This window comes from Suncus etruscus, chromosome 7 (genome assembly GCF_024139225.1).
Source record: "Suncus etruscus isolate mSunEtr1 chromosome 7, mSunEtr1.pri.cur, whole genome shotgun sequence".
NCBI classification, from domain to species: domain Eukaryota; kingdom Metazoa; phylum Chordata; class Mammalia; order Eulipotyphla; family Soricidae; genus Suncus; species Suncus etruscus.
This window is the reverse complement of record NC_064854.1, coordinates 36,059,397-36,086,901: the sequence shown is the minus strand read 5'-3', so window position 1 is coordinate 36,086,901 and position 27,505 is coordinate 36,059,397. Positions and strand designations below refer to the sequence as shown.

Below are 27,505 nucleotides of genomic sequence, written 5' to 3'. Positions count from 1 at the left end.
TTAATAGCCCGATAGGCATGGAAGCTTTTAATTTTCCCCCAAGTGAAAAAACACAGGCTGAGGGATTCATAAATCTCAGAAGTGCCTTGTTCCCACCAGGGTTCACAGGGTGCCTGGGGTCACAGGGCGAGGTCTGGGACAGGGTAAGTGGTGGTAGCTAATTCTCCATTTTTGAGTTTCAGTCTTATATGGTCAGGGACGGGGGTTTTGCCTGGCTGTGCATAGATGAAATGTTTCCCTATTTCTCCCCCACCCCTCTGGTCTGGGTCCTCACCTGGCAGTGCTCAGGCCTTATAGGTGAGGTCTGCACAGGAGCCCCACTTTTGGCAGTCAGAGGGGACCACTTGGGGTGCAAGCTCCTTTTGCATCAGCACTCCCTGAGGGACCCTTCCTTGTTATTTAAATGATCTTCAGCAACTCCCCTTCCTAGGGAAAGTGAGGGGAGGAGATGGGCGGGCACTGCGCTGGAAGTCGTCAACTTTTCCTTTTCCTCCCGCTAGCCCACAAATGGCTTTCCAACATAATGGGCAAAAGCTGCTCCCCAACTTGCCATTTTTTCCCCTAAAACTGTCCTCATCCCCCTTTCTAGACACCCACCTCTTGGCCAACGCTTCACCTTTCTCATAGCCCCAAGTCTCAAGCACACCCTCACTTTAGAAAAAAAGAAAATGATTGGCTTTGACAAATTCTCTTTCCCAAAAGGAAAACTTTAATTTTATCCTGGAGGATCACCGCCTGGGTGAGTCTCAGGGGTTAGTTACTCCAGACTCTGCCTTCAACGTTCACTCCTCAGAGGACCCTAGCTAGAGGACGCCAGATTCGAACCCGGGTCGGGAGCTGTGCGAGGCCAAATACCACCGTCATCATCATCATTCTAAATTCAAGAAGAAAATCAAAAAGCAAGATTTGGAGTCCTACTAAAACCCCGCGTGGATGGAGTCCAACTCCTACCACAACCTGCTGGGCCTGGTGAAAAGTTCCAAACCCACAGTGGGCCAGGAGAGCATTGTGGGGGGGGGGGTTCGAGTGCAAACACACACACACACCCCTTTGGTTTGGGGGGGGGGAGAAAAAAACCCACTCGAGGCTGTCCCCTTCGTGCCAAGAAGCACCTGGGGTGCACCTCCCCTCGCCAGAGAAAGAGAGAAACTGAGGCAGGGCCGCGCCCTCCTTTGTCCGGGCCGCGCTGCGCTCTTCCTGCCTCTCTGCTCCTTCTAGACCGGGCCAGGCCGAGGCCGCGGCTGGAATGCGTTTCCGGCGGGAAAGGGCGGAGAAGGCGGCGGCGGCGGCGGGCCGGCCTGGGGAGGAGGAGACGGAGGAGGCGGAGGCGGTGCCGCCGGGCTCGCTTCCTGCCGGGGAGAGGAGAGAGAGAGGCCGCTCCGGGGCCGGGGCCGAGGCCGAGTGTCCTCGTCCCGCCCCCGAGAAGGAGGAGCCGGAGCCGGAGCCGCCGCTGCCCCGCCGCCGCCTGCGGCGCCCGAGACGCGGGAGCCCGAGGAAGCCGGGCTGAGTCCAGGCCGAGCGGGAGGGAGGGAGGAGCGCAGCGGACCGCGCCGGGGCCCCGACGCCCTGCCGGAGAAGGTAACGCCGGGGCGGGATGGAACGGGAACGGGTACGGCCTCCCGGGAGCTTCTGCCGGACCGCGATCGGGCGCTTTGGGGGAGCCCCAGGAGCTGGGCGGGCCGCCCCGCGGCTTCGGATTCCAACGCCGGCCGGAAGGGAAGGGAAGGGAAGGGAAGGGAAGGAAGGCCGGGCCCGGCCGCTCCCCGCCGTGCCCGCCGCGTGCCCCAGCGCTCTGCCCGCCCGTCCGGGGGCCACGCGCGGCCCGAGTGGCGAGGCGGGATCCCCAGGGCCCCCTGACACTTGCATGGCATGGCATGGCCCGAGTTCTGGGGGGCAACCCTTAGGGAGTGAACCCCGAGGCGCCGTGCTGCGGGCCCCGGGAGGACGCGGCTGCGTGGAGGCCGCTTCGTTGAACACTGAGCGGGCCCGGCAGCTCTCGGAGTCTGGAATCTGGAATCTTTCATCTGCCATCTTCCATCTTCCCCTTCCTCCGCCCTGGAGTCTTTCTTTTCTGTTTTTTAGTTTTTGGGTCACCCCCGGCGGCGCTCATCCTCCTGGCTTTTTTACACTCAGAAATCGCTCCTGGCAGGCTCAAAGGGGGAAGGGGATCCTATGGGATCCTATGGGATGCCGGGATTCGAACCACCGGCCTTCTGCATGCCAGACAAACGCCTTACCTCTACTCCAGGCTATCTCTCCGGCTCTCCCCCTTTTCTTTTTCTTTTTTTTTTTTATTTCCCACTCTACAACCCCTCTTTTTTTTTACTCCCGTTCGTGGGGAACCCCTTCCTCTCGAGAATGGAGAATGGGTTCTCCCCTTCCCAACTTTGCAGAAGTTGGTTCTCACTCAGCCCCCTCTAAGCCCCGAGCAAGGCCTGCCTGGGGCGGGGATGGATGGAGGGCGGCCTTGGGGGTGGGGTGGGTGTGCCACCCCGAACTTGGCGTCAGAGAGCCGCTAGGAAAGGAAAAGAAGGCAGAAGGCACAGTGTTGGCACTGTTGCTTGGTTTCTTTTTTTTTCTTTTTTTCTTTTTTCTTCTTTCCCCCCACTGGATGTTTCTAAAAGCCGCCTGGAGTGTCGGGGAGCTGCTCCAAGGCTGCAGCGCCGCCAACGGAGCAATGGGCTGGAAGGAGCCGCGCCCTCCCGCAGGAGGAGGACTCAGGACCTGACCCAGGCCCCCCCCCCCTGGACCCCGCCCAAAAGCCAGGCTCTTGCCCCTCCGTCTGTCCTTTCTTCTGGGACATCCTTCCCTAGTTGCTTCAGAGCTTTTATTTCATCAGCTTTGCGCTTTGGGGTCAAAAAGAGGCTCTATCTAGTTCTTCAGTAGGATCACTGGAAAATTAGATTTTTTTCTTCTTCTCCCAATTGGGCACAAATAACCAAAGTAACATGAGACATTTGCTTTAATACACACACACACACACACACACACACACACTTGCTTTAACACACACATACATTTGCTTACACATACACATACCCCTTTTCCAAAGTAATTTGAGATATTTGCTTTAACACACACATACACTTTTTCCAAAGTAATATAATAGGCATTTGCTTTAACACACACACACACACACACACACACACACACACACACACACTTTTTCCAAAATAAAAGACATTTGCTTTAGCACACACACCCACATACACCCCTTTTTTTTGAAGGGTGGGGTATTTTCTCCTTTCATTTAGGAACTGGTCCAGTGGAAAGTTGTATTTCTCCCCATTTTACAAAAGAAGAAACTGAGGCTGAGTACAGGGAGCACAATTTGCTTGTGCTTCTTAGGAGGAAGTGTCTGGCTCGAGAGCCCAAGTTATGGAAGTTTAGTGTGGCATAGGTGTGAAAAAGAAATGTATGAAATGAGGAACTCTTTACATCACTCCTTATATTAACCTATCTGATTTTTTTATATTTGGGTCACACCCTGTGGTGCTCGCGGATTACTCCTGGCTTTGTGCTCAGGACCTTACGGTTTGCTTGGGATCAAACCCTAGCTGGCTCCCAGCAAAGCAAGAAACTTATCCACTGTACTCTCTCTGGCTCCTAAAAAGATTTTTTTTTTAAATGTTAGAATATAATTGACATTAAAGTTTGCCTTCCTCTTAAGGATATTGGTTACTGGATATCATGTTTTTATTGCTGTTTTGATGTTACAAAAATAAGTGCTGCATAAGTTTTGATGAAGTATTTTTCTTAAACTGCATATGGATGGTCTTTAGAGCAGATTGTGAATAGACTGCTTTTAAGTTCATAGTTCTGTGGACATACATCCTGGAAATGACCTCAGAACAGACAACAGGGCTTACTGAAGAGGCCAACTATAATACTCAGACTTTAAAATAACTTTATGTCATTGGTCAGAATTAAATGAGTGACAGGCTAAGATGAAGTAATTACTAAAAAAATATGAAACAAATTGGTATTTTGATGACAGGCCTTTGGAAGAGAAATGCCTAAAATTCTTAGCCTAAAATCGGTGTGAGATGGAAGAAGTAATTAGAATGTTAAAAGGACAGGGGATGTGGTTAGTAAGACCAAAAATAGAAAACAAGTAGACTCCAAATTGTCACATATCTACAAGGTTAAGATTTTGAAATGTTGATTGTGTGTGTGTGTGTGTGTGTGTGTGTGTGTGTGTGTGTGTATGTGTGGATTGTTTTTGTGTGTGGGTTAAGCTCAGATTCTTCCATGCTCTACTACTGAATAATTAATTTTCAGACTGCTTGTCATTTAATTTTGTAATTGTTAGGCTTCTTTGTGGTTCATGGCAGGGATATGGTATAATTGTCTAAAGAAGACATTTTTTTTTAAAAAATAATTCTGTAAATGTGTTGGTTTGCTCTTAATTAGACTGCTAGAATGAGAGGAAACTATATGATAAAAATATTGGAATTTTTGGGTTTTTAAGAATTTAAATTTTTCTGGGCCTGAGATATATTGTAGAGGTCATACATTGTAAAGTATGCCTTACATACTGATAAGGCATTTGCCTTGCACGCAAATAACCCTTGTTCAAGGTTGACTAGCTTCCCATAGGATCCTCAAGCCCTCCAGCAAGATCCCTGAGCACAGAGTGAGGATCAAGCCTTGTGCATGCCTACTTGTGTCCCCAAAACAAGAATTTAAATTTCTCTGTGTGTACCAAGTTACTCATTTGAGAGTTACTCATTTGTACAGACTGCTAAATTTTAGAAAAGTTTCCTACTCTGCTTATTGAGTTGAGATCTTTTGGGTTGGGGGTAGACTCCTGGACACCTATATTATGCAAGTAATGTACTACTTGTACTTTATTTTGTCTATTTGAACTTTTTAAAAAAAATGTTGGGATTTTTTTTTTTAAATGTTGCAGAGGTAGGAGTCCTAGAGAAGGATGAGAGGGGGTTCAGAGGAAGAGAGGTGTCTTCGGGGTCCTGAAATGTAGTTGCAGATGGCTGAAACAGCATTATATTGTGTATATAAATTAAGCCTACAATTCCATAAATCCTAGAACCTTAGCAGCTTTCAGTAGGTGAATGACAGTGTAGATAACTGAGGAGTTGTGTCCAAAAGGAGCCACACTGTATAAATAATTGGTCTTTTGTTTTGGTTTTTTGGGTCACACCTGCCTGTGCTTAGTAATTACTCCTGGCTCTATACTCAGGGATCACTCCTGGCAGTGCTTAGAGGATCAGATGGGACGCTGGGAATTGAACCCTGGTTGGCCTCATGCAAACTGAGTGTCCTATCTCCTGTAACTATTGTGCTGGCCCCTAAGTAGTTCATCTTTTAAAAGGTAGCTAGTTATGAAACATTTACATAGCCGAACCTTTTTTATAAAGTAACACAGTGTGAAGTTTTATAAAAGAAGTCTATCTTTAAATTTTGTCTATCTATAAACTATAAACTTTAATTTTGACTTATGGCTTTGGAAAGTAAGGTTAACTTGTTTAGCATGTAGATCACTTTATGAAATGTGTCAGTAAAAAGTACAGTATCCATATACATGTGCACTTATACACTTGCTTATATTTCTCATAAGATCAATCTCACAGGCTCCAAGTGTAGTTTCTGGGACCCAGGGAAGTATAAAACTTTACTATAGGGGCCTGAGAGATAGCACAGCAGTAGGGCGTTTGCCTTGCATGCTGCCAACCTAGGACAGATGGTGGTTCAAGTCCCGACATCCCATATGGTCTCCCAAGCCTACCAGGAGCGATTTCTGAAGGCAGAGCCAGGAGTAGAGCCAGAAGGCAGAGCCAGGGAAGTATAAAACTTTACTAGAGGGGCCTGAGAGATAGCACAGCAGTAGGGCATTTGCCTTGCATGCTGCCGACCTAGGACAGATGGTGGTTCAAGTCCTGACATCCCATATAGTTTCCCAAGCCTACCAGGAGCGATTTCTGAAGGCAGAGCCAGGAGTAGAGCCAGAAGGCAGAGCCCTGAGCGCCACTGAATGTGATCAAAATAAAACAAAACAAAGCAAAAAAAAAACTTTACTAAGAGTTTAAGAAGAAAATATTAGACTCTATATTATATATATTTAAATACCATACTTCAATTTTAAAGGTTTATTATTTCCATTATTTATGCATTTTATTTATTAATATCTATGCATTTTACATATGTGTTTTAATTTGTAAATATATGTGCATATGTTTTGGGTACATGTATGTACAAAAAATTTTTAATTAGAGTTGGTGCGTGATCATTAAAGACTGTAGGTTTTTGGCAAAGGCAATGATTTTGATGGGCGAGCAAGAATTACAGGTTGGGAGGGAGAATTGGTAAACTTTGTGTCTAAGCAGTGAAAGAAACAGTGGCAAAGGTTTCCGGTTAGGTAGTGCCACTGGCCAGGATAGGCAACATGGCCACGAGGTGGTGCTAGTTGACTGGCAGGAGGATAAGTTGTAAATTTATGTCTCCTTTGTTTTGTTTCTGAAGTAACCAGGGGCTACAGGCAGAAATGTCAAGAGTGGAGTGGAATACACAGAATGGGGACTCAGAAAAGTCCTGTCGGGAGATTTAGATTTGTGAATTATTAGTCCGTATTAGTTGATAATAACTGCAGATGAGAAACTTCAAAGGAGAGTTAAGGACTGGGTTGAGGAGGAGGAATAGAGAAATTGCTCTTCCTCAATTTCTTCTCTGAAGTTCAAATTTCTTTGAGTGACAGTTTTAAGAGTAGTGCGTGTGTGTATGTGTGCACGTGCGTGCGTTTCTTCTAAAGTTGGCATGTTTGAAAGTAAAAACCAAAAGGGCAGATAGGGTACTTAGACACATTCCTGTAGGAACAGTACAGGCGTCTTGATAGGGAAGTGGCAAGCCCGGGTTTCACAGGTACTGCGTTCTGTTCTGGCCTTTATTGGACTACTTCCAGCACTTTATCTAAGCTCTCTGCTTCTTGTCAAATCATCAGCTCAGGTCTGAAGGAGATGCTGCCTTCCCCCAAGTTCTGTGGAGCGTTGCACATTCTTCCCTGAACAACCCCATGTCTGTGTTGTGGTCAGAGAGTAGGTCATGTGTCAAATGATCCCTGTAAGAAAACTTGGCAAAGCTGATTATCTAAGTCTATTAGCTCTGTCAGGATGTGCTTGTTGTGTATTAATACATTTTATTGGCATAATAATGACCAGTTATCTGAAAAACAGTCAATTGATTGGGTATAGATTACAAAGTTTGGGGCTGGAGAGATAGTCTGGTAGGTAGGATAGTCTGCTATCCCACTGAAATCTGCAGATAGCCTGCTTACCTTGCATGCATCAAACCTGGGTCTGCTTCCTAGCACCCACTACTATCCCCCAAGCCCTTCAAGCCTGAACTCCTGAGCACAGTGCCGGAAGTAAGCCCGAATCACTGTCAGGTGAGTCCCAAAGCAAATAAACATGTTTTGACATGGTTCTTGCTTTCCAGTGTAATACTTAGCTATAAAAATTTAACTTATTCTATGTTAACAAATAGCAAAGAATATTTTTTGTGATGTACCAGATAATATTCTGTAATGTCTCCTGACAAAAATATCATCATTGACTTAATAGTTTGGGAAGATTACAGAAGAGAAGTGGTATGGTATAAGCTTGGGGCCATTCTGAGCAAAGATAGGTATGGCAGATAGTAACTTAGTCAGAGGATGGTATAGTTAGGAATCAGAATCAGAATCTAGTCTAATTTAGCAAAAGTTGAACTGCTTTGTTCCTTATTAAGCACCATGTAAATGAAGAAAATGGAAAGTAAAGGTTCTCCTGGTTTAGTCTGGTGATCTTCAATGATAGGAATAGAGTTCGAGTGAAAATACAATTAATGAAAGTTGCAATAAGTTTGAATTAAAATAGTACTATATTGGGCCAGAGAGATAGCACAGCGGTAGGGCATTTGACTTGCATGCAGAAGGACTGTGGTTCAAATCCACCCATATGGTCCCCAAGCCTGCTGGGGCCAATTTCTGAGCATAGAGCCAGGAATAGCCCCTGAGCACTGCCGGGTGTGACCCAAAAACCAAAAAATTAAATTAAATTAAATTAAATTGGTGGCTGGAGTGTTTGAACCCTGAGTTCTATCCCTGACACTAGGGCCCCTGACTATGGTGGCACCATCATTGCTGGGCCTGAACACTGAACTCTCAGGTCCACATTGTTAGATAGAAATCTTTAAAAGCAATCCCTAGAACCTCCTGAACACTGTTTGGGAGCATTCTCAAATATTATATTATTGTGCATCACTGAGGTTTTGTCATTTACAGACACTAGCAAGATCATATTTTGGAGCTATAAAGAGTTCTTTCTGCAGAAAGATATGAAGAGCTGTTGTGTATGTAAATATTTTAGGGGATTATTATGTTACTGACCCTACCCTGATCGGTGATTGTGCCCTACCCTAGGGTGGTACCTGATTCTGCCTCCACCCTAGGGTGGTACCTGATTCTTCTTCCACCATTGGGTGGTATCTGATCCCACCATTGGGTGGTACCTGATTCTGGGGGATAAAAACAAGGGTCTATGGAAGGCGAGGGGCTTTTGGCTGGAACTGATGCTGAAGCTTTGGACTTCAGTCTTGTCCACCGAATAAAGCTAATATTTCCACAAGCCTGACTGTCTGCGAGCTGTTTACCCGCCGTTTCACCTCAGAACCGTCAGCTAGACAGGGTGGCAGACTCGTGCTCCGAGCTGGAGGGGAAAGACCTCATCCTCCATCCCTCCATCAGTCAACCTCTTCAGGGGCTGATTTGCAACAAAGAGCTAAAGAAGGTAAAAATAACTTAGAAAGATAAGAATAATTTTTATTTATATTGTTGTAGGGAATGTAGTTTCAGTGGAACAGTGAAGTTTATTTACATGTCAACTTTATTGACATATACATCTCGCCATAGGTGAGGTGGCACTAGAGGTAAGGTGTCTGCCTTGCAACGCTAGCCAAGGAAGGATTGCGGTTTGATCCCCTGGCCTCCCATATGGTCCCCCCCAAGCCAGGGGCAATTTCTGAGCACTTAGCCAGGAGTAACCCCTGAGCATCAAACGGGTGTGACCAAAAAAAAAAAAGAAACAGACATATACTATTTGATGAATGCAAGCCATTTTAGTATAATGTTATTAAATGCATCTGTAAATAAGCTTTTATATCTGAAATAGAAATTGTAGTTTCCAGATACTTTATGGCTTACTATTCATTTCAGATTTCGATATTAGTGCCTTTCCAAAGAGTTCGATTCTTAGAGATTGTAGTTGGAAAAGAACAGTTTTACTACTGTGTTGTAGGAGGTTAGCACAGCAAAAACATAGTGTATTTTGTATGTTCAGTAAAGAAGTATAGGTTCCAATTCATTATTTAATAATTACTTAGATTCTTCTATGTTGAAATGCTTATTGCCAGGTAATTGGAGAGCAAGAAGAAAACTCAATCAAGTAAACTGGGCCGTACTTACTATAACGTATTTGTTGCTAATACTTGTCACATTCATGATGATATTTTATCTTGACACAACAGCTGTTGGGTAGATAATATTCCAAGCTTATTGCTAAATAGATTTAGAAAGGAATTGACGTTTTCTCTTGGGACCTATAATTAGTTGGCTTTCTCTTTCTTGGTGGTGGGGATTGGTTGGTCCACCACCCAGCAGTGCTCAGGGGCTACTCTTTCATGTGCTCAGGAGTCATCCGGCAGTGCTCAGGGATTTGAATGAGGTTAGTAGGATGCAAGATAAGTGTCTTAATTCCTGTATTTAAAATATACCATGTACTGTTCTTCTACTTTACTACAGAGTTGGAAATAGATATGACATAAAATGAGACCACGGTGTATTGACATTTTGGCCAATAAGAATTTCTGAGTGAGCTACCTAAAATGTAGCTAAAATTAAACAAAGGAGGGAACCCAGCTTACAATTTTCATTTGAAGTGATGTGGAAGGAATCATGCTATCGAGTCTTTATTTACCTTTAATCAGGAGGCTATTTTGTGAACTTGTCCCAAAGTAAAATTTCTCACCAAATTGTTGCTAATTTATTCATCTTTTCCCTTCACAGGGAAAGGCAATACTTTGTAGGCATGACAAATATAAAGACAGACCTACTCAGTAGAATGATTTAGAAAATCCTGGTTACTTGATATTTTTGTTTATTTTTGTGGGGACCACACGGTGAGTGCTCTGGGAACTGTAATATTAAGATCAAGCCCAAGATCTGGTACATGCAAGACTGCATTGTGCTTAACTGCTTGAGCTGTATACCTGTCTGTCTCATCACTTTCTTGATGTTGTCTTTTGAATGGAAGGATCCAGGAAGAATTGAGTTCAGGCAACTTTTCATGCTTACTTCAAATTAGTCCTTAATATTACAGCTTAATGGTGTTGTTTGCTTTTTGGTTCTATTGAGATTTTTTATTTTTTTTTGATTTTGCATTTGATGTTTTTCATCTTGATTTTAAAGCCCTTCTGCAACAGTTGAGCTTATTATGTGTGCCCATATTAATGGTTAATTTTATATTTATTTTTCGTTTTCACATAAGGCTATTCTTTTGGGGTGTGGAGCTGGTGACCAGTTATGGTTATTGGATCCTCATGGGCTCTTCGTTTCATTATGTTACTTCTAAATTGCTTGAACTCTGATTTTGTTTTCCCTCACCCCTCCCTGCAACCCTGTTCTTCCTATCATGATTCTATTTCTTGTGTTGATGAGTTCTGGGGAGGTTATACTTTTATTTCCTTTCTTACTATACATTCTCCTTGTTTATGATCTATTTTTGATATATGTAAAAATATAGATTTGGGACATTTTTTAATTCCTTGAAGAATGTAATGCCTGTCTTGTTTCTCATATTTTCAGAGGTGATCCTCTACTTTTCTTTCACTTTTTGACTTCTAGGAGGTATTTTGTAGTTGTGTTCCATACCTTTCACCTCTCCTTTTGAGACTTGTTTTTTCCCATGAGGGAAACTATTTCTCGTGGTACTTAGGATTTACTCCTAGCTTTGTAATTCAGGAATTATTCCTGTCAGAATTGGGGGAACCATATAAGATGCCAGGGTTCGAAACCTGGTCAGCAGCATCTCAGGCAAATGTCCTACTACTATACTATTGGTCCAAGCCCCTCCTGTTGAGGGTTTTAAATTTGCTAACATACAGTGTATTTCATTCTTTATCTTGCCCTTGCAGCTGTGGATTGGGGGTTCTGGGCCTACAATGATTTTAAATTCCATAATCTCATTTTTTTGGAGAGGGTGGGGGGAGAGAGAGAGAGAGAGAGAGAGAGAGAGAGAGAGAGGGAGGGAGGGAGGGAGGGAGGGAGGGGAGGGGAGGGGAGGGGAGGGGAGGGGAGGGGAGGGGAGAGAGAGAATGTGCGTGCGCACGAGGACCACACCCAGTGATACTTAGGGGTTCCTTCTGGCTCTGCACTAAAGAATCACTCCTGCTGGTGCTTGGGGATATGAGATGCCAGGGATTGAGGCAAGTTGCACATGGATTGGTTGTGTGCTCAGCAGATGCTCTACCCTGTCCCATTACTCTGGCCCAGGAGTCTCCAAATCTTAGTTGCTGCCCATTAGCTGAAGAGGTCAACATGCTCAGAAAAAAAAGTTTTATTTTTACCCCTCTATTGGATCAAGTAGATATTAAAAATTCACCTCCTCTGGTGGTGAATTTTAGGGCTTCAGGCTGCCTCTTGCATTTATCCACTGTGAGGAAAGATCAAATGAACCGTTAGTTGCCTCTATCTATGACATGGAATATATTAGCTTTCTTTGACTTTAGTTTTCTTCCTTCATCCTTCCTGCTAAATTTTAATCATTATTTAAATTATTATATGGGCTTTAGAGCTCCTTATAATCCCCATCATACATCTCTTCAGCAAGACAGAAACAGTTTTAATTGTTCTTCCTGTCAAGGGGAACAGTGCTCTTGCCCTGAGCGAGTTTGCCCTTTTTGTGGATGGCACTAAAAAAGCCTGTAACATACAATGGTTTGATTTCTACAGGTATAGTGTGTATCCAAATAAAATAGGGATTTTATCTGTAAATATAAAAGGAAATGCCACATTTTGTGATGTTGTTAAAAAATATTACTGAAAATCAGTATATTTCTGGATGGGAGGTTGTGAGCCACACCTGGCAGTGCTCAGGGCTTATTTCTGACTGCTTAGGACTACTCCTGGTGGGGTTTAGGGGTACTGGGGATTGAACTGTAGTCAGATGTGCAAGTTAAGGAGCTTAGCCAATAATCAGGGTTTTTAAATAGTATGAACAGAGCATAAAATTGTTCATGTATGAAGTTGAGTTTTTAGTAGGTATTAAAATAATGGATGTCTGGGGATGGAAATTACAGTAGAGATTAAAAGAATCATGTACAATTTTTGACAGTGTACAATTTTGACGTTTTTATAGTTATTAACTACTAAAATGGGAGTGTTTTGGGAGAGATGTTTATGGTGTTGTTCAAAGAAACAATTTTGATCACTTATGTAAAATAGAATGTGGTACCTAAAAATGCTATTAAGAATGTCACAAACCGGGGCCGGAGAGATAGCATGGAGGTAAGGTGTTTGTCTTGCATGCAGAAGGACGATGGTTCAAATTCCGGCATCCCATATAGCAGGGGTCGCAAACTCAATTTACCTGGGGGCCGCAGGAGGCAAAGTAGGGGTGAGGCAGGGCTGCATAAGGGATTTCGCTTACCGAATATTTGCAATAAAAAATCACATTAGTAAGAAAAAAATCGCAAAAAATCGCATTAAACATTTGCATACCCCAAACGGAACTGCTCAGGGTATGCGAATGTTTAATGCGATTTTTTCTTACTAATGCAATTTTTATTGCGATTATTCGGTAAGCGAATAATCGCGAATACTGCGATATTTGAAGGCTGGCCACGGGCCACAAAATGTTGTACGGAGGGCTACAAACGGCCCTCGGGCTGTGAGTTTGAGACCCCTTCCATATGGTCTCGCGAGCCTGCCAGGAGCGATGGAGTAACCCTGAGCACTGCCGGGTGTGACCCAAAAAAAAAAAAAAAGTCACAACCCAGTGGATATATACTCAAGAAATTTAGCAATCAAAATAACTTTTGTTGGCCTCCATGCCTAAGAAATGCATTTAGAGAACATTCTAAGTCTTTCCTGTGTGTGTTGTGAATGTATGATGTACAGGTGATAGAAATCAGTGGTTCATTCATGAAAAGTATGTGTTTTTCCATTGAGCTGTTTCTTGCCCAATCTCTCCTTATCTGTGCCCTGACTCAGTGCCAGCAATGAGAAGGATGCTCTTTTAAACTAGTAACGACTATGTCAGCTCTCAAATATTATTGTTTGAAGTCAGGTCACAGTTTCTGAATTTAGATGCAAGGTTGGTTTCAAGACTGCCTGTGTGACTTTGGAGAAATAGTCGAAACCAAACCTTTCTGTGATTTGGTTTCATCTATCAAATAAAAAGAATAGTTCAGGTAAAATGATGTGGAGGTGATAGCAGTTATTCTCTATCATTCTTAAGGTTATTTGAAGATGTTGAAATAAGAGTGAGATAGTTTTTTTTTAGTTTTTTTTTTTTTTTTATTTTTAGGCCACACCCAGTGGCTCTCGGGGTTATTCCTGGCTCTGTGTTCAGAAATTGCTCCTGGCAGGCACGGGGAACCATATGGAATGCCAAGAATCTAACCAACATTTGTCCTAGGCTGGCCACTTGCAAAGCAAAAGCCCTACCACTATGCTGTCTCTCTGGCCCCAGATAATTTTTTTTTGTTACTAGTTAACATTGAATTGCACACACTACTTGGCCTCTGAAGGGAAACCACAGGCTCCTTATTTAAATCATCTTCACCAGGCAGCATTTAATAGTTAGAGTATGCCATGAAGCAGATTTCTATTAACTAGTAAGATCCCTGCCTGCATTTCCAGGTTTGCTTTTCCTGGACTGAAGACCCTTAGTCATTCATCCTTCCTTCATTCTATTTTTGAGGCATATTATTTGCCAGGAGCTTTTTTTTTTTTTTTTTTTTTTTTGGTTTTTGGGCCACACCCAGCGGTGCTCAGGGGTTACTCCTGGCTGTCTGCTCAGAAATAGCTCCTGGCAGGCACGGGGGACCATATGGAACGCCAGGATTCGAACCAACTACCTTAGGTCCTGATCTTGAAAGGCAAACGCCGCTGCACTATATCTCCGGCCCCTGCCAGTAGCTTTTTAAGGGTAGTGTACAGCAGTAACATTTAGAGATAACTTGGATTTCATCTCATACAAGTTCCTAATTGCTGGCTTTTTGACTCCTTTTTTTTGTATACAAACTTTTGGGGACACTATTAGAAAGCACTATAATGGAACAGTCATTAAGCGGTCAGTCAGATGTGAATCCTAAATACTAATTATGCATTCATTATTTACATACATCTAGTGATATGGTATCAAATAGGTATCTAAGTAGCTGTAGTAATCTGTATTTCTTGTTTACAGTAGTGTTCTTTCTAAACCTTGACACTTTATGCTTTATTTCTTTTTTTTTTTTTTTTTTTTTTTTTTTTTTTTTTTTTTTATTTTTGGGCCACACCCGTTTGACGCTCAGGGGTTACTCCTGGCTATGTGCTCAGAAATCGCCCCTGGCTTGGGGGGACCATATGGGACGCCGGGGGATCGAACCGCCGTCCTTCCTTGGCTAGCGCTTGCAAGGCAGACACCTTACCTCCAGCGCCACCTACCCGGCCCCTATTTCTTTTTTTTTTTAAATTTTTTTTATTTTTAATTATGAGAACAATGATGCAAAGAAGAGAAGGTAAAGTTACAGTGGAAGGACAATCGCCCATAAACAGAGTTCTCAAAAGAAATTCCCTTGCTGATGCCTAAATATTGAACTTACAGTCAAAGAACATTAAGAAAAATAAGGCAGAACCCATGTACAATTACTTTGTCCACAAGTCCCCAATTGTAGTATATTATAACATTTCTTAGCAGTACACTATATGCTTTATTTCATTGTATATTTCCCTTAGCATAGACTGTTCAATTTCCCAGTCAAAATTATAACTACAAGAACCCCCAAAACTTTAAAACATAGAGTTACTCTTTTTAAATTCAATTTTTTATTGAATTTCAGTTAGTCTGTAGAAATAATAATAATGGCTTAGTTAAGTGTGCCAGATGTTTCAACTTCACATAATCTAAGAAGATGAGTATTTTTCATCTCTGTTTTAAAGATGAAGAAACTAAAGCACAGGTCAAAGATCTTGTCAGTAATACCATCTAGTTAGTGGCAGCTCAGAAATTTGGGCTGAGCAGTTACACAGACAGGCTGCTCTCAGACATGTGAAAGGCGCAGCACAGTGCCTGCCCTGGTTGGCCTTGTGGCTTTTTAGAGACTCCAAATCAGAAAATCATCAGGTCATCTTTATTTCTTAAGTTACTAAAAATAATTGTCTTAGATAGAGAAATAACCTCTAGGAGGGGACAGTTCATAGGCAAGCCAACCACATACTGCAATACATGAGTCAGAGTCATAACCCAAAATCTTTTATTTTTTTTTTATTTTTTATTTTGTTTTTTTTTTTTTTGGTCACACCCAGCAATGCTTAGGGGTTACTCCTGGCTCTATGCTCAGAAATCAATTCTGGCAGGCTCGGGGGACCATATGGGATGCCGGGATTCAAATCACCATCCTTCTGCATCTAAAGCAGGGGTCTCAAACTCAATTTACCTGGGGGCCGCAGGAGGCAAAGTCGGGGTGATCCTTGAGTGCAAAGTCAGTAGTAAGCCTTGAACATTGGGGTGTGTGACCCAAACAACTAAAACAAAACAAAACAAAATAAAAAAAGATTCCTCTAGGGCAGGGCCACAAAATGTTGTATAGAGGGCCATTTGTGGCCAGTGGGCTGCGAGTTTGAGACCCTTGATTAAGGCAAACGCCTTACCGCTGTGCTATCTCTCTGGCCCCCGAAATCTTTTATTTTAAACAAAGATTGTTTCAATGTAGACTTATTGAAATTTATAGGCTTATATTTCTTCCCAGCTGTTCGCTCTAATTTTGTTGTCGGTAGGGCCTTGAGTGCTTATACAAGTGATCCATCTCTACACTCTAGTCCAGTATTTTCTTTGTTTTTATTTTTTCAATTCCCTGACCTTTGAACACTTAACATATCTTCTTGATCTCTCATTCCAGCCACTGCTGTGAGTCACTTATATCTGTTTCCTCAAGTTCCTCATATTTTTAGGTCCTGCGGCTTTCCTAGCAGACCCTTTCCTTGGTCGGTGGGATGTGAGGCTGTCAGTAGCTCTTGGTCAGATGGACTACAGTTCTTGGAAGTGTGAGGAAAGAGTTCTTGTTGTTTGGGGGTAAGCTTTTCTGTGGGTTAAGCATTGATACACAAGCATATTTCTTTATTGATAAGCCTCCCTTTGGACAGATTATCTGTGTAATTCTGTTTCTCAGCAAGCTCACCCATGCACTGATCCTGGTATTGACCTTGTCTCTTCTTGGTTATCACTGTTCAGTCCCATTCTCTTTGCTCTGGTCATCCATCTTCTGACTCAGTTACCAGCTGACCCTTGTATTTACGAGTGTATCTCAGAAAGTGTTAAGAGCTGGAAACATCTTGCGTTTTTATCGCATTTGAAGTTTATTATAAATTCTTTTTTGGAAGGTGGAGTTGTGGGAGGGGAGGGCACATGAGGCACATGACAGTGCTCAGGGCCTACTCCTGACCTACTGCTTGAGAACCTTGTGATGCTGAGAATTGAACCTGGGCCTGTGGAATAAAGAATATAGTATACATTGCACCAGGCTGTTGAACTAGCTTCAATGCCCTAAACCTTATATATTCTTAGATTAATTGGACATAGTCACTATTAGTATCTATACTAACTTTACTATTTAGTGTCTGTACACATTATAAAAACTCCTTTCTTCAGTTTTTGAATAATTTTTGAGAATTTGCTATATGATTGATTTGCTATACAATTTAGTGTAATTCAATAAATAGGTGTTTTGGGCCGGGAAGGTGGTGCTAGAGGTAAGGTGTCTGCCTTGCAAGCGCTAGCTAAGGAAGGACCACGTTCAATCCCCCAGCGTCCCATATGGTCCCCCCAAGCCAGGGACGATTTATGAGCACATAGCCAGGAATAACCCCTGAGTGTCAAATGGGTGTGGCCCAAAAACCAAAAAAAAAAAAAAAAAAAGAAAATAGGTGTTTTGTTACCAGTGCCTTTGTGAATGAAGGTGTGTTTTATAATGCCATTGCATCACCCTAATTTTTGACTCCCTAACCCACCTCTTTTGGTGCTTCCAATTTCAGAAAGAAAGAAAAAAACCTAGGCTGTCAGGTTCTCTCTCAGATTCTTAGCTTCTGCACTGCCAAGAAAGATGCTGTCCCTGTTCTCAGGGTCACAGCACCCCTTGAGCCCTGAACAGCAGCTAGCTTGCTCCTGGGACACCTGGCTCTGGCTGTCCTGTGCCTTTTCCACTGCAAGCCTGGCTGGCTCTCCTCCCTCCTAAGTATTCTCTCCACCATCTCATCAATGTTCATAATTTTATGTACGTGCTGTATAGTGACAGCTCTTGGGTGTATTTCTAATCTTGTTCTCCCCTTCCAGACCCATGTGTTTAAATTCCAAGCCAGTAGCTTTCAGAGTTTCACAAAGGCAATTTGTACCACACATATTTAAAACAAACTCTTCAATTTCTTTTTTTTTTGGGGGGGGGGCACACTTGGTGACGCCCAAGGGTTACTCCTGGCTATGTGCTCAGAAATTGCCCCTGGCTTGGGGGACCATATGGGATGCTGGGGGATTGAACCGCGGTCCATCCTAGGTAACATGTGCAAGGCAGATGCCTTACCGCTTGTGCCACCACTCGACCCTGAAGCCTTCCATTTCAATTGAAGCCACAACTTCAATTCTTTCTGTTCCCTCTATTTGAAACAATTTCTCTGTATTCTTTTCTCTGAACTTTTATGTAAGCATCATTCAGATCTCACTTTAGAAGTGCCACTTTAGGGACCAGAGCAGTGACACAAATGATAGGGCTTTTGTCTTGCACGCTCTAACCTAGGACGGTCTGTGGTTCAATCCCCCGGCATCCCATATGGTACCCCAAGCCAGGAGTGATTTCTTAGCGCATAGCTAGAGTAATCCCTGAGCTTACTGGGTATGGCCCAAAAAGCAAAAAAATAATAAAAATTGCCACCTTGAAAATCACTTGTTTTGTCCACTGCTCCATGAATTTCATCATTAGTTGCCTCTTACCATCATCTTGGCAGTCACTTTAGTATTTTTAACTACCATCCTGCTACCTTCTAATTCTCTGCTATGTGTACATTGCCATGTTGTTTAACTTTAACTACAAGTAATAATGTATAAATATAAATTTTCTAGTCTTTTCTTTAACTACAAGTAATAATGTATAAATATAAATTTTCTAGTCTTTTCCCTTAAAAAGAGTGGGGTGGTACCACTCTGGAGGTGGAGTGGGGTGAGCAGAGAGGAGTCATCAGTTGAATATGTTTAGAAATAAAATTAGAGAAATGTTTTTCCACTCTGGCCTGTGCTTGTGTGTAAGCCTTGGAATGTTTTTTTTTTTTTGGTTGGTTTGTTTGTTTGTTTTTGTTTTGGGTTACTCCTGGCTCTGCACTCAGGAATTACTCCTGGTAGGCTCAGGGAACCAAATAGGGTGCCAGATTGAACCTGAGTCATTGCATGCAAGGCAAATGCCCTAACCACTGTGCTATCTCTCTGGCCCCAGCCTTGGAATGTTTTTAGTTGTCTGCCTGCCTATTCTGTGTTTTTAGGTCTAGTGGAAACAATGCCATCCCTATGACCTTGGCAATTGTGTCCTCAGTGTCTTCTGTCCTTTTGTTCATATGCTAGATACAGAACCCATCACATCATCTTGTAATTATATTTTTTACTTTGAGCTGAAACCTAGGATAATGATCTTTGTAGCTGCAGAGTGGACAAAAAAAAAAACCTTTTGTGACTGGGCAAATTTCCAGAGAGGTAGAAAAACCTGTAAAGTCCAGGGAATAGAGCTTATGTTAAGATAACAATATCTTATATTAAAATACAGTGCTGGAATGTACCGATTGTTGTTCTACATAAACCTGTCGGTATTTTACCAAGTCACATTTTAAGTATTCATCTAATTTTGGAATGAATGAGTGAATAAATGCAGAAAGTAAGATAGGCCTAGAAAGTTTCCTTGCTTAGCAGCAGTTTCATATGCATGATGCTTTCACTAAAGCAGATTGAAAAAGGAGTCAAAAAAGTTTTGAGATGGAAGCCAGTTTGGATATCCCTTTCTAGACCTTTTAATAAGGAAGAAGAGGAGACCGGATAGAAATAGGGTTGTATCTGAAAGTATTCCCAGTTGTCCCATCATAACAAACTCTGTGGCATCCCATGCAAATCATCTGAAATGTAGACCTTATCTTCAGGGTTAGGCTTTAAGACCAAGAATGGGCATTCAGGTATTGATAAAATTATTTTCCAGGCCTCAGTTTGAGATATGTACTCTCCCAGGAAATGTCCTTCCTTTTACAGGTATGGGGTCTCCAGTTCTTTCTGAGATCATCTGGGTTGGTGAGAGAGGCAGTTGAATCTTCTCTGCCATCCCTTGTTATTGCCCCGCTCTCTACTTTCCCTCATGACCTCTGTTCACCCTGGTCTCCTCTAAGCATCTTCCTCATAGTTTCTTTGTTTTCTGTCAGTGTGCTGCCGGGCAAAGGGAAAGTTGTCAGTTGTCCTTGAACTGTTCTCAGCTGTTCCCCTTGTTCTCTCAGCTGTTCAACACTGCAGCCTTGCTTTTCTTGCTTATAGGTTTAGGGCCCTCCTTGAAGGTCAAGATAGTTTAAATATAATCTTTGGTTTGTCAAAGAAGAGGAAAGAAAATGGTGTTTAATCTTTAAAGATGCGTAGCCTGATTGTGTTAGGAAATGTTCTCTACTAATCTAGTAATCAGTTTAGGGTTGATTCTCTGAGTTGTGTGATATTTTGAGAGATGTCTAAAGGCAGTCCATACTAGTGTCCTGAAGAAACATCTGTCATCAGCCCATATTTGGAACAAATTCTTGGCCAGTTATTTTTATCTAGAAATTACCCAGACTCACTAGTCTTCCTTTTTTTTTTTTTTTTTTTTTAAAGCCTTGTTCCTGTGGGCTGGAGCGATAGCACAGCAGTACGGCATTTGACTTGCATGGGGCTACCCCAGGATGGACCGAGGTTCGATCCCCAGTGTCCCATATGATCTCCCAAGCCAGGAGCGATTTTTGAGCACATAGCCAGGAGTAACCCCTGAATGTCACCGGGTGTGGACCAAATACCAAAATAATAAAAATAAATAAAAAAGTCTTTTTCCTGTTTTGTTTTGTTTTGTTTTGTTTTTGTCAGTACTTTGGAATTGAAAATGTTTTTATATTGCATTTACTTGTAGTCTTCAAGGTTGATCACACATTAAACTTATTTAGGCAGGTCTTAAGCAATGATCTCCTAGATATTTTGCAGTCAAATTCAGCTTTTAGTAGTTTCTTAGATATAGTCATAAGATGGTATTTGGTAAGCAAAACTATAGGTTTTAGAACCTGATATAAGTTGCAAAGTAGATTTCTATGCAAGTTATTTTTTCTGCTTTTCTCTGGGAATCCAATTAAAGATAATATTAATAGCTGAGGAAACTCAATTATCTCAGATGGTCTGAGCACAACTTGAGTGTATTCTCAAGGTGCTTTGGAAATAGTATCTTAACATGGAAACACTTGAAGATGGAAGATTCTAAAAGAATTTTTTTTGTTTGTTGTTGGGTCACACCTGGCAGTGCTCAGGGGTTACTCCTGGTACTGTGCTCAGAAATAGCTCCTGGCAGGGTCAGGAAACCATATGGGATGCTGGGATTTGAACCACCGTCCTTCTGCATGCAAGGCAAACGCCTGACCTCCATGTTCTCTCTCCAGCCCCTATTTTTTTTTCTTATTAAAGAAAATTTACCAAGAAATCCACACAGTTTGTCCACAATATTTGTTTTTATCAAGAAAACAAACAAAATAAAATAACTGAGAAAAGCTCATAATCATTGATGTACTATGCATATCAATTTTTATCTTTAAGCTCTCCTTACTTTCTATGCTTTTTTACTATTATGTTTGCATACCTGTTAACTTAGTAGATACTTTGCATTTAGAAATGTTCTGTAAGTCTGTGGAAGTGACTGCATTTTATTTTAATGATTGTCGTAACCCATCAAGTTGATAAAGCTGGCCTTTATCTCATTGACCAAAGTATGTGTGTATTTTTGCTAGAATTTGTGTGTATATGTGTGTGCATGCTCATATGTGTTTGTGATTTTTTTATTTTTTATTATTGATTAGAATGAATTTCTGAGAAATTTTTAGGTTGTAGAAAGTTTCTGTGGCTTTTGATATAGGAGGTTAATTGAAAATTTTTAAAAGTTAAATGTTGAAACATTGATTTAGAGAAAGCAAAGAATGGATTCCAGGAATCGGGCATAGACGTTTTCATTATGAGGTAAAAGAGACGTAGCTAGGAAGCATCAGATTATAGAGAGGTGTTGAGGAATAGGTCTGTGAGTTAATATGTATAGAACTCTTAAGATAATGTGAATGGAAATGTTTGTGATAAATGTATTCTTATGTTGACTCTTTTTATTAATATGTTAATAAATATATTCTATTTCAGATGAATTTGCAACTGATCATCTGGATTGGCCTGTGCAGTTCAATTTGCTGTGTTTTTGGCCAAACAGGTAAAGGGGTTATTTTTTTAGTATTTTGTTACTTTTTTTGGCCAGTTAGGTTTATAGAAAACCTCTGTCAGACCAAAGTACTCTTTCTGAAGCTCTTCCCTTGCCCCATCTCACTATGTAAAAGGAAGGTGCTAATGGTGACCTGCAGGACTCTTTGTGTTAGCCCTCAGCTTTGCTATCTTGAATGATGATAGGTCCCAGGGCTAGTAAAATGATAAAATATAATAGACTCTATTATAGGAAGATCTTCTGAGATGCATGCAAGCAAAACTTACCTTACACTTAGAATAAAACTAAGTGAATATTTTGTGCATTGTGAATTGGTCATTATTGTTACAATAAATGAATCCAGGGACTGGAGAAAGTTTAGTGAGTTGGGTTCTTGCTTGCATGTGGCCAACCTAGGTTCAATCCCTAAACCCATAAAGTCCCCAAGTCCTGAACTAGGATTAAGCCCTGAATATTCTGGATATGGCCCAATCCTGTTACATTCTCACACACATATACCCCAATTAAGGAACAATAAACTTTGTAGAAGAATTTTTTTTCTTTTTGATCTAAAGATCTAGTAAATTATTGACTTCATCTGAAAAAGCTGGGAACTGTTCACTTTTTAATGAAATATAGCTACATCTGGAAATAGATGTATAGTTCTGTTCTTCAAATATGAAAAATGTACTGCATAGAACAGGAATAATATCGTAGTAGAGGGGCCACAGTGATAGCCCAGCGGTAGGGAGTTTGACTTGTATGTGGCCAACCCAGGCGGACCCAGGTTTGGTTCCTGGCATCCCACATAGTTCCCCAAGCCTGCAGGAGCGATTTCTGACACAAATTGTACAGTAACCTCTTATTGAATGGATGATTTCTAATTTTTAATGCTCTTTTTTTTTTTCTGTTTTCTAAGTTTCACTGTCAGGAGCCTATGTTATGAGTATAAGTTATTTTGTGCCACAACTGGCTGTGTTCAGGGCTAACTTCTAGTTCTATGCTCAGAGATCATTCTTGCAGTGCTCAGGGTACCATATGTTGTGCTGTGGATCGAATCCAGGACATGTGCAAGGCAAGCAACTTACCTGATGTACTAGCTCTCCATCCCTTGGCTTATAATACTAGCTCTCCATCTCTAGCTTTATAATTTATAAGTATATATTAGAGACATTTCCTATTGAACTATAGTTCAGTATATATAGAGATAGTTCCACATGAAAAGTGTGGTGTTCTATCAGTAAAGTCAAAGAATGTGAGAACAGAACTTGAAAAATAATGGGCTCATGGCTTGTATGAATATGGCTGTTTCTAATATTTCACAATTTTAAAATTACATTGCTGAATATGCTAGTGAGGGCTAGTATGAATTAATGAAAACAAATGATACTTTACACAGTTGTAAACATTTTGACGGGACCATTCAGTGTGACAATTCTTAAAACATTCATTTGAAAAAGAAGAATGAGAGATTAATGATACCTGTCTTTGCAGGAGAAAAGAAAAATTAGTATGTCTGTTTATGATGCTCTGTGACAATGTGATCTAACAGTCTTAGTGATTTTGTTTGGGCTTTGATCTAAATCAGTGAGCTTGGTAACTAGGCTCATACTCATTTTTAACCATTCATTTTTTAACAATATATATTACATTTTATGGCCCTGATTTTCCATTATTTTACTGTTGAAAAATTCACGAAAATACTCTTATTCTTTTCTCCTTTATGCCAGATGAAAATAAATGTTTAAAAGCAAATGCCAAATCTTGTGGAGAGTGTATACAAGCAGGGCCAAATTGTGGATGGTGCACAAACTCAGTAAGTAAGATCACTCTTTCTTTCCATTTATTTCTTAATAATTTATTGTTGTCCAGTGCTGTATCCAGAGGAAGTGCTAAACAGGAGTTTTCACGTAAGTCAGTGTTCATTTAGGAAACATTAATTGTAAAAGTGTGATGGTCTAAAGTAGTGAGTTTTCAGTCATTAACTCAGTGGACCAGAGTCTACAGGTATAAAACATTGAAAGTTGCTAACTCGTGCAGTGATTGTTGCTTGAGAGTCCATATAGACTGGTGTGCAGAGGGTTTTGCTTAAGAAACCTAATGAAATGCAACATGGTTAAAAACCTCTTGTATTGAGATTTGTACATTTCAGCTGGCAGTGGCACTGTAGATATACCTTGAGCACTTGAAATCTGAGTGGTCCAAATGGTAAAGCCTCAAATTTGAAAAGTGATAAAATCATTAATAATGTTTTCTGTATACTGTTAAAATTAATCTTAGTATAGCTCATAAAAAAATTTAAAAATAGGTCACAAAACATTATGGCCACCATTGATATTTCTTTCCTTTTTTTTTTTTATAATTTAAGCATTGTGATTACAAATATAATTGCACTTGGGTTTCAGTCATAGCAAGAACACCCCCTACCATTGATATTTCTATTAAGATTGCTCCCCATTCCTTCCAATTCCTTGCCATTTCATTAGACTGTTTTAGATTTTCCCCTTTTTTCATGTAAGAAAGTAAACTAATCTTAATTATATTTGAGTTAGAATTGGCTTTCATCCTGATAAAAGATAGGGTTTTTTAAAAGTTTATCCATTTTTTTAATCTGTAATTAGTTGTATACCATGTACCTTCTGTAGATCTCATCAAATAATGAATTAATGTCAGAACAGGAGGCAAAGAGAAGATAGATCAAAGATACATAATATATTCAGGATGAGTAGTTAATGTTAGGAGGTCAAATTTATTTGTTTTTATATTTCATATGCCTAATTTATATACTTAGCTGGTCAGATACCAGGTTTTTCTGTGCAATTTTGATCACAGAAAAGACAAAACAAGAAATTTTTTTATCATTCTGAAAAATCTTATGGCTGCTCACTTGTGTCAGTCCAGAATTAAAGTAGGAATGAAGAAAAGGGAGCAAGAGGTGGGTGGGTGAATTATTTCAGGCAGTTTGTTAAACTGATTTGCTCTCCATATTTCCCCCAGCTCTTTCATTTACGAAAATGAGCATGATAAACCTAGTTTTATCTGTGTCTCTGAAACAATTAGGACTGAACTTTTAACTAGTTTTGTTTAGAAAGTTTTAAATGATATTTTGCTAAAATTCAATTAATAACTTATGATTTATCTGGAATTAGGATCTCTCAATTATTAGCCAAACTGTTTTTTTGAATTTAGCCCTTGATTTTAATACTGTATTTCACAGATTTTGTGTTTTTTTTTTCTTCCCAAAAAGGGGAGCGTAGTCATTATGTAAAGCTATTTTTAAAAGGTTATCAACCCATTTTTGGCCCAAAAAAGCAGGGAGTGATAATTATTGGTACAGTACAGTAGTTCATACATTATTGAAGGCTATTTTGGAATATGTTTTGTAAAATTTTATATGGGACTTAGGACCTTAATTTTCTTATTAATATTTGAAAGTAAAAAATGGCATGAGATTCCTTGTCCTTGAATAGTATTTTAGGTTTGGAAATATTTTCATTTTGTTTCTGGTAGTCTCTTTCAATTGAATCTGTATAAGACAACTTTTTTTTTTTGGTTTCTGGTTCACACCCAGCAGAGCTCAAGGGTTACTCCTGGCTCTATGCTCAGAAATTGCTCCTGGCAGGCAATGGAGGGGGGGGGCAGGGGCATGTGGGATGCTGGGATTCAAACCACTGTCCTTCTGCATGCAAGGCAAGGCAAATGCCTTACCTCCATGCTATCTCTCCGGCCCCGAGACAACTTTTTAACCCATGTAAAACTTCTTAAAAGTTGGGGGTCATCTTATACGCTGGTATACGGCATGCCGAAACTTACTCCAGCTTCAGGGACGAGTGATTTGCCCCCCCTCTTACAGCCGCATCACATCCAATTGACAGGCATCTTCATTCAATTCTCTGCTTGTCCTGATTCATCTTTTGGGGCACACAGAGGAGCTGAGATACCGATCTCCACATCTTATCCAGCCACTGGGTATGCGGCTTTTGGGTGCTCAGTCCTCTGCTCAGCTTTTATGGGACACAGAGGAGGAGCTTTGTCTCCTTCTAGCTGTCCTATTAATCACTGCATCCTAGCCAGATGCTCTTGGAGGAGCCCCCTCTCCCTGCTCTCAATGTAGATCACAATTAAAAAATCACAGTCACTTACTACAAATGACAAATGTAAAATGGTTGTTGGCACTCCAAAACCTAGCTTTATTAAATATATACTGTTAACCTTTGAGGGTTCTACTATTTTCTCTTAATGTTTTTTAATTTTCATTTGGTGTGCATTAAAAGAGAGGTAGTCTTGAAAGGCGAATATAGCCCAAACCCTATATTTTAACATGAAAAGTAGGGGGTTGTCTTATATGCCAGAACATACGGTAGTTATGTTTCCTTTTAAAAATAGCTGCTAATGGGGACTAGAGAGATAATACAGCAGACAGAATGCTTGTTTTGCATGATGCTGATCCTGGTTTGATCTCTGGCATCGCATATAGCCCCTCTAGTTCCACCAGGAGAGATCCCTGAGTATAGAGCACGGCAAATTTGGCCAAAAACAGTAACAACAACAACACAAAAATTAAAACAAGTAACAAAATAATTGTATATTCTGTATGCTTCAATATTTTCATTTTCTACAGCAATATAAAACTGGAAGTTGATTTACAGAAGCCAAAGAAAACCAAACATAAAGTAACTCCAAATAAGAGGTTTCTCATCCAAGGCCAAAAGTAAATGTACAGAGATGGATGAATATGTGGTTTAAGTAGTAGAGCCATGTGGGTTTGATCCTTGGCACTGCATAGCTCCCTAAGCCCCTGGGATGTCATCCAGGGGTTAATGGCCATCTCTGGAAGTCAGTGTCTGGTGGATGTTATCTCACAATAAGAAAACCAAGAATAGTCTATGTTCCACTAAATATAAAGTGAATCTTTTCTAGTAATTAATTGTATGTGCACACCTTCAAATTACATATCTAGAGATATACACACATACCCCACATATGCACATTCTGATGTCATTGTTCCTTCTATTCTCACACATCATGAAAACTTTTATTGAAAAAAGTTTATATATGATTTTATTCTACTATAAAGAAGCTCATGTGTTCTTTATAGTTAAAACAAAAGCTTGTAGCTTCCCCCCTCAAATTTCCCTAGGCAAATTTCTGTTTATGACATTATTTTACTTTCCTGGAAAAGAAAATAATTTGCATATATCTCTGTAGTAGCCTTTTTACTTCTTCAAGTTATCTGATAAAACTTAAATTTTTGGGGGGAGTCTTTTTGTTTTGGGGGCCACACTGGATGTGCACAGCACTTTCTTTGGAATCTGTACCCAGGGGATCACTTCTGGTGATCATGGGGGACCATCTGGGATATCAGAATTCAAAACTGGTTTGGCTGTATGCAAAATAAGCACCCTACCTGCTGTACTGTCACTCTAGTCTGTGATCAAAAAAAATTATGCCTGTTGTTTGAGGTATAAATACATTTTGAAATCACATCAATACTGCGAATTTTACCGTAAGGCATCAGTACCATAAGCTTGCTCTTTGGACATTTTTACTGCACTTTAATATGTTTTATTGGACTGCCGATTATCATATTTGGCCTGGTCATCTGATGAACAGATTCTAGGATTCAGAAATACGACTGTCTTTGAACACAGCAGTGTTGGGACCATTAGGGGCCATGTTTATATGGGGGAGGAGGTTGTGATGCCAGGACAGAGCTCTGGTCATACAAGCCTGCATTCCAGCTCTGAAGCATTCTCCCTTTCTCCCACTA

At 40.9% G+C, this 27,505-nt stretch overlaps 1 protein-coding gene across 1 annotated transcript in view; it reads left to right on the top strand.

The window, feature by feature from the left end:
- Positions 1–1,534: 1,534 nt before the first annotated feature.
- Positions 1,535–27,505, top strand: part of ITGB1 (integrin subunit beta 1) — a 49,920-nt gene continuing 23,949 nt past the window's right edge. The window contains exons 1-3 of the mRNA XM_049777166.1: positions 1,535–1,578; positions 21,681–21,747; positions 23,466–23,551. Coding sequence (XP_049633123.1) covers positions 21,681–21,747; positions 23,466–23,551 — 153 coding nt within the window. The 5' untranslated portion in view covers positions 1,535–1,578. The remainder of the gene's footprint in view (positions 1,579–21,680; positions 21,748–23,465; positions 23,552–27,505) is intronic.